General features: G+C 30.4%; 2 protein-coding genes across 2 annotated transcripts in view; both read left to right on the forward strand.

The window, feature by feature from the left end:
* The first annotated feature begins 464 nt into the window (after positions 1-464).
* Positions 465-3,186, forward strand: LOC108686009 (ubiquitin carboxyl-terminal hydrolase isozyme L3). Its single transcript, XM_018191041.1, has 7 exons — positions 465-592; positions 665-676; positions 853-981; positions 1,677-1,819; positions 1,975-2,116; positions 2,216-2,291; positions 2,838-3,186. The coding sequence occupies exons 1-7, from the start codon at positions 560-562 to the stop codon at positions 2,981-2,983; spliced, it is 681 nt and encodes a 226-aa protein (XP_018046530.1). The 5' UTR covers positions 465-559; the 3' UTR covers positions 2,984-3,186.
* A 3,815-nt stretch (positions 3,187-7,001) lies between these two features.
* LOC108685990 (proton-coupled amino acid transporter 1-like) overlaps positions 7,002-10,272 on the forward strand; it is a 15,736-nt gene continuing 12,465 nt past the window's right edge. The window contains exon 1 of the mRNA XM_018191014.1: positions 7,002-7,333. The gene's annotated coding sequence lies outside the window, so the exon portion shown is untranslated. The remainder of the gene's footprint in view (positions 7,334-10,272) is intronic.

Consider the following 10,272-nt stretch of genomic DNA (forward strand, 5'->3'; position numbering starts at 1 on the left):
TATAATATTTTCCATGCGATATTTTTCGAAAATAGAATATGATTTTTGGTCCCTTTAGGGCCACTTCGACCACCCGTAATAACTTTAATAATAGTAGTACATTGGAATTGACCAATCGTATCTGTCGATCGTTTCTTGTCAAATATCGATCAAAGTTATTATATTTCTTTGTTTTGTGCGAAGTGAAATAACCTGAAGCCTTATTCTTAGAAAATATTGCATACAAAAATACATCACGTACATTATAATTTCATACATTTTTGTATGCGACATTTTTCAAGAATATAGTCCCAAGAATCGCGTTCTGGTATATTTTCATATGCGTTCAATTGCAAATGAAATCGCACAATTTGAAAACGAAACGTAGCGTGATTTGTCGTTTTACACTTTCATGAAAACAAGCCTGCAAGAATTTGAATCGACTTTGTGAACAAGGACGTGAAACGAAACGTGAGAAGATCAGCTAATCGTTAAAGGATAAACCGGATAGATAGCATTTACCGGCGTTTTGAAAAATTGGAATAGAATTTCTTGTGGGAGATATCACGAAATATTCAACATGGCTTGGGTGCCCTTGGAGTCGAATCCAGAGGTAATTGAGTCTTCTGTCGAATTGTGATACGTTGTTCGTACAGCAATTGAATAAGCGTGTTTTCTGTTTTAGGTTATGACGAAGGTAAGCAATTGCAACGTTCAGTCAGTTAATTTCATTATTTCCTCGACATGAACACGATATTTCGTCGATATTAATAACACACTTCTGGTGAAAAAACAGGGGAACCAATTTTCCAGATCTCTCTAGCATAATCTTTGAATATACAAAAATTTAAAGTACGATTTTTGTTTTTATAGTTCCTCCACAAGTTGGGCGTTCCAAAGAAGTGGTCGATCTTAGATGTATACGGCTTAGAATCGGAATTGTTGGCGATCATCCCCAGGCCTGTTCTTGCCGTTATTTTGCTTTATCCTATTTCTTCAAAGGTACATGACAATATACTAGAACCTCATAACAACATGAATATAATAATGAAGTTATTCTTATTTTTAAACAATGAAGTTCAAGGCACAGTTTAATATTATAATTATAAGTCTGGTTTTAATGAGTGATCTGGTATATACTTTTGGAACTTAAAGTGAAATAGATACATATTTGATATTTGGAAAAAGCAAAAAAGATAATACATATTCCTATTCATAGTAAACTATTTAAGGCTTTCTTAAATTTATCTTAAAATGCTATGAATTATTTTATTAGCTGTAGAGTATCTAAAGATGAACTTAAGGAAACCTTAAATATAAGGTGATTTTAAATGAATACAGGCACTAGTGCAGTTTAATGCAAAAATAAAAAAACAGATCTTATATAAAATTGTATTCAAAACTCTATTCGCGAACTGTGCAGATTGCAATTCCATTGCTATCTCCCTTTTTCTACTCATGTTCACATGTGTCTAACACATGAAAAAGTTTTATTTTACTGTATACTTCACAATCTGTTAGAAGTCCAGTACTTTATCACATTTGGTACTTCAAATAGAAAACTATTGGACAAAGAAAAAGAGAGGATTTTGTTAATTCAAGGTTTGCTATTATGAGGTTCCAATGTATCATGAAACATTTCAAGATTTGACTGATGTGTTTTTACAAGCAAAATTTGTTTTATTATCTCTCCTTAGATTGAAAAGACTAAAGAAGAGCAAGCAGAAGCTAAGGATAACAAGAGTGATGCTGCAGAATCTGTTTATCATATAAAGCAATCTATTTCGAATGCGTGTGGAACAATTGCATTACTTCATAGCGTGGCGAATAATTTGGATGTGTGAGCATCTATGATCATATATTAGGTATGGGAAAAAGTTTGTGGCGTTTTTTAATGCCATCTAACAGGAAAAACGCCACGAACTTTTTCCCACATCTAATATAATTCAATCTATTAGAGTGATAAACAATAAAAATGTCCTTTTTTCTTTACAGGATACAGTTGGAGGATGGCTTTTTCAAAAAATTTTTAGAAGAAACCAAAGGACTTTCGTATATTGAACGTGGCGAACGTTTAGAAAAAGCGCAAGATATCATTGATACTCATATGGAATCTGCCCAGGAAGGACAGACCGAGGTACTTTCTATTTCATAGTTGAGAATGATTTTTTTTTAAACTATAAATTTCAATCATTTAAACAATGAAATTTAAACCATATATTCTTTCTTATTTTAGGCACCCGCTGAAGATGTGGAGGTATATCATCACTTTGTCGCGTTTGTCCATAAAGACGGTTCTCTGTATGAGCTGGGTATGTATTCAATCCACATTGACTTTACAACACAGTTAAATTAATAGCGAATTTGGATTATTAGATTATACCTGCATTATTAGATTAGTGCATATCTATTAATGCTGCTATACATGAAATTAACGAAATTTTTAATAAAAATTTAAAAACATTTTTTAAAGATTAAATTTTATTTAAATATCTAATAATGATATTGTTACATTTTAACAAAATATACATGTATTATTTTATTATTTATATATTGTTCTATTGTTTTAAAATTAATTATATTAATTATATTAATTGTATTAATTAATTATATTATGCCATTGCATTTAGATATTTTATATAAAACAACATATATTATTAGGTTGTCCGGAAAGTTCATACCGATTTTGAAGGAAAATTGAACGCAGAAGATTTAAATTTTAGTTTTACCAAAAATCGGCACGAACTTTCCAGATAACCCAATAATTTAATGTATTAATGCATACTAATTTAATGTACTACGAATAATATACCTATTACCGAATTTATAACCTGCTCTAAAAAACATTGTTTTCCCAGACGGTCGAAAATCTGCCCCTATCAATCACGGTTCAACTACACCGGAGACACTTCTCGACGATGCCGCTCGCGTGTGCAAGGAATACATGGAACATGATCCTAATGAAGTTCGTTTTACGGTGGTTGCACTCGCTGCTAATGAGTGAATAGCGCCTCATCCTCAAGTGCATTCGCCTTTAAGTTAATTTAAGTTCAAATAATTTATCTTATACGTTATATATATTATAATGTTACATATATTTTACTTCAGCAACGCATTTGTTTTGTCAATTTTCTTAATTGCCAGCTTTTTTAACACTGTGTAACTATGTATGTTAATGAAAAAATTTATATACGCAGTTGTATACGGCACTGTTTTGTTTTTATTGCAAACAATAAGTTCTTACTGCAGTACATTGATTTTCCATGCACAATTACATGCATTGTATCACAATTAGAATTTGTATCAAGTTTGATAATATTGAAAGTGATATTGAACGTAGATATTTTTGATTCAAAAAGACGATAAACATATGCAACGTGAGGTGCTAGAAGCATTTAAAACAAACTCCTACTGCGCGTCGGTCAAGGTCTCTAAGCTTTACGCAACAAGACGGATGATTGCCAGAGCAAGTTCTGGTTTGCAAGTCGGAATTGATGATAAATCAGGACCGATACATTCTCACGTTTGGCACAGACTTGACGCATTGATTTGGTGACGTTCGCTTTTAATCATATATCAACGTCATATATCGCTCCCGTTTTTTTTTCATTGAAAATGTCGACCATTTATACTTTTTATAATACTTAATGCTTTTATAGTAATTATGCATTACATCAGAACAAGATAAATATTAATGTTACTATAAAAGATAATAATAAAGCTTTTTGGAAATTGATCAATTCGCAGAAATGGTATGGGACATTATTTTTATGAAATTGTATTGCATTATTACATAATTGCTTTGTTTCTTAATTTTATGTAAAAATTCGGAGTGTACTTATAAAGATAATAATTATCTTTACAGATTTTATTTGATTAAAATATTTTATATATACAGTAAAAAATTTGCCTATTATTAACGGGTAGTTTAGCGAGAAAATATTTAGATAAATAAATAAGAACTCGGTAATATTTTATAAATTTTATATTAGAATATAAACCGATTTTTAAAAGATTTATTTTTTTTCTTTCTTAAGAACATTTATGAATATTTGTTATACATAGAGGCTTTGTTTAAATTGATGTTTAATTCTTATGTTATTAGGAATTACGAAATGGGTCGGTCACTGACCAGCCTCCGAAAGCGTCTGCTATTTTGGATATCTCTTCCACGTATCTTGGCACTGATTCTCTAAATAGTGTGTGCAAAATATAAAATAGATTTACCTTCCAGTAACGCGATCTGCCTATATTATATAATGCTGCTTCGTTCCAAATCACGATTTAACTTGCCTATAACGAACTATAATTTTAATTGCAAAATATAAAACTTAAGACAATGGTAGGATGTCGTTAGTATAAATTTTGAATTATTTATTTTATAGTATTTATAAACGGTACAGAATTTAATCGAAAAATGAACAGAAAACGATTTTTTCTTTTAAATAAGCGCATGGAATTTTTTCATAGGTAAAGCCAATGTGTTATCTTGGGATTAATAATATAAACGCACGGTGATCTTTTTAAAGTTTGTTTGCAGTAAGTACATTCTTATAGTTATCAAAGACCTCTTGTGCTGCGTCATCCTAATGGAAAATTTTACACTCTTGTAATTTGCCGCGAAGACTGGACCGGTTAGTATCAATTATCTTGGACCAGTCACATTCTAATTAATATGTGATAAGTAGCCATAGATCATGTATAACTTTTACGCTATCAATATAGCAGAAATATTGCTATCTCGTACAGATTTCTTAAAGTTCGAGGAAAATATTAATCAATAAACGCAATTGAATAGCACAAAATTCCATCACGTCACAATCTAATCTATATTTGTCTTCAAAATTATCATATTTGACATAATCATACTAATTTGTTTAATGATCTTTATTTCTTATCATTAGATTTCAATAACGTGATTGATGAGATGAATTCATTGAAATTAAATCTGATATCTCTATAAAAAACAATTTTAAGAATTCGAATATTTTCGAAAAATAAAAAAGAACGTGTACTTTTTAGAGCTAAACCCAACGAGAAATGACCGTCAATTCAACATCAGTTGCCGAGTTACTTTTTGTTGGGAAGGTATTAGTTGAAGGTTTACTCGTTCTATCATATTATTTATTGAACAGTTCACGTATCAGCTTTTCAAGGTGAAATCCACGATTGCGAATATTATGTACTCTTGATATTTTGTACTCTTCTCAATAGAAAAACTGTTAGCTGATAAACGAGGAGTCTAAAGCAAATTTACTTCGCACGACGGGTTACTTGAATTGATGAAATCGCTTATGATGGCAATAACGTGAAGCTTTGCGATTAACCGACGATATCTATGTTTCGCCAGAGATTCGCAGATTTCGCAATGCGGAGAAATAGCACTTACAAGAGAAATAGCACTTACGTAATCATATATAAGAGAATAAGTCGCCAAAAGAGAGCTATCTGTTCTTGATTAATTCTAATTGTAAATGCAGATCCTTACATATATATTTTTGCGAAGGAAGTGCAGTGCTGAATTAATTGAAATGTTTTTTTTCAATTTCTAGATTGTTTATACATTTTCTCGAATATTTATACATTTTCTGATAAAAAAACATTAATGAAATATAAAAATATTATTTATATAAATTTATATTTTTAAAATTTTTGATCAATGTATAAAAGAAGAATTACCATCTCTTTAATTATCCGAAATATGTATTTTTATGTGAAATTGACAATGAAGAAAAGTGATTTAATTTTTATTCTTTTCAGCAATTGTATGGTTTCCGAAATAATAAAATATCTTATGAAATAGAAATAAAAAAAATTCTGTTCCGGTATTCGAGTATATATTTGCACATAGGTGCGTGCGTATTCATCACTGCACAATGATTTAAGGTCAACCTATAAAATCGCACGTATGGCCTCGTTTCTGTTTCTAAATAGAATAGTACTTTTACGCGAATCGTTCATTTTCGTTAGAATCGAGACGTTTACTGAAATTTGACGCGTATAAATTTCTCAATATATTATCCACCGTACTATATCCACTTCTTATCTTGCTCCTTTACCACGACTCTTATATCGCTTTTCTGATCGTATCGGTTTTAGTTGCGATTTGTGCATATGCATGTCCGCGAAGGCCTTGGGGGTGTCTCAAATACACTTTTACTTTCAAATAAGGAACCAAGAAGAAACCTTCCTCGTGCCGAAGTCGAGGACGCGCGTTAATAGCAACGTTGGATTTTTATCGAAACCATTGTTCTAAACTCTCGCGTATCCTTCGTTATTAAGGAAGTAGAGTTGATATTTAGATTATTAAATGCGATGTCACGTCATCTGTTGAGTTTAATATTCCCTCCCCGTCGCGATTACGTGCGAACTTTCGGGTCAGAAAACATTCCTCTCCTTTTCTAGCTTTTATTGGCTTATTACAGTGTCTGCGAAGTTCGACCTTTGGTGCGAAAGTGAGAGCATTGACCGGTATAATATATCAATCTTTGCACGTTGATGCCGCGCGTTATTGAAGTCATTTATGCTAATGAATGACAATATTCACGCAAGTTATTTCGGCTTGTTAATATTTAATTGCGATCACGAGAAAGTGTAAGGCAGTCACAATCACACACGGCGCGACGCCGTATGCACTTTGATATGACAGTTAATTCGGTCGATTATGATCTTTCTTTGGCCTCGCCAAGGTCATTTTTACTTGCGATTTATTAAATTTCTTTTCTTAGCATCCTTTATTCGAGATTACTCTGAGCAATCTGCTAATAATCAATTTCCTAAATACTAAATAATCAAATTACCTATTATTCTATTAATATTTAAATGATTATTCTTCGTCATTAAATTTTATCGCTGTATTACGATAAGTTTTACTTATGATTTTGCTTTTTTCTTTCGTGAGAAAAAAATTTTGTTATTTCGTTATGCCTTATTAAAAAAGTCGTAATGGCCTTATTAAATCCCACAATCAGTAAATGAGATCGGGTACGTTCCTAAGTGAAGTTATGGTCTTCCTCCGGATTGAGGTATTAGATTTTCGGTCCGTGCACTCGATGATGAAACCGACACGGTCTCTGCTTCGGACTGCAACAAGTCCGATGCCAAGAATAAAGGGACACGGCATTTCGGCACCAGCAGCAGCAAGCGAATAGTCAGAAGGACGTAGACAGCTTTCGAGTGATTGTTGCGCCGAGTATTCCTCGACGGTTTCAGACTAACATCGTTTCAGTCGCGAGTAAGCAGCCGATCGTTGAACGTTGCGTCGATTGACGGCACCATCGATGGGTTATCATTCGTGTCCTTTTATTATTTGGATATAATCAAACTAAACATAATCAGCCGAATCGAAAGAAAGGTATGTATTATGCTAATTGTTGTTAGATTTTGATATGTTTAATTCTTGACAACTCATCGGTCTGTTGTTGATTTTTTCTAATCTCTGGCGTGCCACAGACTTTATTTACTGTGCGATTTTGAATAACGAATGATCTCTTCTCGCGCGCACTCTTCCTTGGAACTGATGAGAATAATTTATTTTCAAGATTTAAATAATGTGAATGGATCAACATAAAATTTTAACATATACTAATCATCGTACGAATAAAACAAACAAAATTCTTTGAATTGAAGAAATAAGCATATGAAATTGCATTTATAATTATGCTATTGTTGTTCATGATAATTAGACTAATATTGCTCATTTGCTATTCTGATTAAAAAAACAAAATTTTTCAATGATTTTAAAAATATTTTATCATAGCAGAGAAACTACACGTATAAAAGATATGACCTGTAACAGTAAAGATTCGATAGATGTAAAAAATATGACACGCATGATGTCATATAAAATTTTAAATTTATTAGTTACCGCAATTATAAAAGTACATCAAATAATAATATGTTGCAAAAAAATTGTTGCATTGGCATTGGAGCGATATTATAATTATTAATAACTTTTTTAATAGCAGTGCTTATGGAAATAATGGCAATTTATTTGTTTAAAATAGAAAGCTGATAACTTTTAAAAGTATAATTTTTATCTTGTTGTAAAGGTATGAAGTTGAAAGATAGACATATGCAGAACATCTTTCGCACAAATTAAAATAAAAATCCAATTTGAAATATGCGTATTTGAATACGTAGAATTAAATGATTTACAGATCTAAACTAGACATTTTTTTGTCAATTCTTCTGATCATGAATATCGCATGTTTTTTCGATCTTTTTGCTAGATCATCTATAACAAGTATTGTACATAAATGTGCAAGTATAAAGAAATTAAAGTTTTAAGTATTATTTGATAATTGAACTAACTAGTTCAATTATCAAATGATAATTCAAGCTTTATTATCTTCTTTGTATATACTAGGTAATAAAAGATTAAACTTGAATTACATATTATCTTGAAAATTTGTGAAATTGCATTATATAACAGTAAGGATTCATTCTGTTTTGAAGATTGGATACCTTTGTTTTGTGTTTATAACTTTGTTAGAATTATGAATTTTCCCAAACAGAACAACAAGTCGTTATATCAAAATGATGTCAAAATGATTCTAAAATGATCATTAAAAGTTATTTTTTAATAATTTTCGATTTATTTTAATGTTATTGACGTTATCATTGACTTATTGTTCTCCTTGAGTTATTATGAATGGTGTCACTTGCTTTTATTTACTTTTTTTTTGCTTTTGTTTTGATTCTTAATATTATCGATTTATACAATCCAATTTTCTTTTTTAACAGCCAAGTAAAAATTATTTCAGTTATGGATATTGTCATTTCGATCATCATCTGGAAATATGTTCGTAACATCTTCGAACATTTATACATTATCGACATGCAACAGTATTCATCATATTGTATCATATCATATTTCAGATAAGTTTTACTTAGGCAGTTAGCTTTAACTGCAAGTACATTTATTTTTTTTTACAGACATCGCATTGTTTTTGCTACGTTAAGATTGTCAAGCGCGCGATACATCAATTTTCTTGTAAGTGCCGAAATTGCATTTAATGACGCATTAGGCTTAGCACCGAAGTATAGATACGATTCGATCAATATAAAATATAATGTGATATGACAATATGTTTCACGTTTAAATAAAGATACGAATTTCTCAGAAGCCAAATTGATCAATCGCACTTCAGTGTATTTCGCATATTTTAAATACCGGCACGTGCACTTTATAAATCCCCGCAAAAAAATGTTTTATATATTTATAAAAATGTTTTATATATAATTATATAAAATTATATATAGTTATATATAAAATTGATATGTATATATGTATATATAAGTATATGTAATTGTATATTTTATATACAATTACATATACTTATATATACAATATATTATATACAATTACATATACTTATATATACAATATGTCTATGCATATAGCTTTTTTTCGGGTCTCTACTCTTCACGAAGTTAAACAGTTTGTTTCTGCGAAACTTATTTATATTAATGTACAAGGTGAAATGAAAATTCATGGTGAGCAACTTGTACTATCGAATGTCTTTTAAAAGTTGCACCTACGTGTTCTAGGATATATCATGTGCACATCACATGATGCAATTATGTATTGCATCATATAATATGCTTCACTGCACTTTCGCAAATGTTAATACACCTAGAAAAAAAAAATTTATTCCGGTAACGTACTTCAAGGATATCAAGTGCAACAATTTAAATTAGCGATTGCAATGAATTGCAGTTATGCATTAAAAAATTTGCAGGAAATAATAAAAATCAAGAATAGCAGAACAATTTTTATTGAATGGAAATTTAAATATTCTATTTTTGTGTGTAATTTGTCATGATTTCACTATTATGTATGATCCATGTTACATAAATTAAACAAACGATACCTTCACCTACTTTAACTGCTAGGGAAGTGCAAGTGAAAGTATGTTTTATTTCTTGCATTGCACGATTGAATTTTTCATAATAATAAATAAGACAAGGAATATACTTGTTATACGTGAATTATCGGCTTATCGTATGATGACATTCCGTTGTGATTGCGGTTTCATATTGTTGCTTGCTCGCGAATTGCCGAGAGCGATAACTACACACATTTATATACATATATGTATATATATATATATATATAAATGTGAAGAAAGACACATAAAGAGAAAGATTCAATATAGATAAACGAGAAAGAAGAAAACATTTCACAAATTACAAAAATCATCAGTAAGAATCATATTTCCTGTCATTATAGTTTTCTCTTTTAATGCTTAAAATTTTTTTCTCGTTTGGATTACATCGAGGATTATCGAT

The sequence above is a fragment of the Atta colombica genome, unplaced genomic scaffold (genome assembly GCF_001594045.1).
Source record: "Atta colombica isolate Treedump-2 unplaced genomic scaffold, Acol1.0 scaffold163, whole genome shotgun sequence".
In the NCBI taxonomy this organism is placed as follows: Eukaryota; Metazoa; Arthropoda; class Insecta; order Hymenoptera; family Formicidae; genus Atta; species Atta colombica.

Excerpts from the sequence above, each read along its gene's own strand:
- LOC108686009 (XM_018191041.1), top strand. The coding sequence starts at position 560 with ATGGCTTGGGTGCCCTTGGAGTCGAATCCAGAG. Across the intron at positions 982-1,676 it reads TTTATCCTATTTCTTCAAAG|ATTGAAAAGACTAAAGAAGA; the intron begins GTACATGACAAT and ends ATCTCTCCTTAG. Across the intron at positions 1,820-1,974 it reads GTGGCGAATAATTTGGATGT|GATACAGTTGGAGGATGGCT; the intron begins GTGAGCATCTAT and ends TTTTCTTTACAG.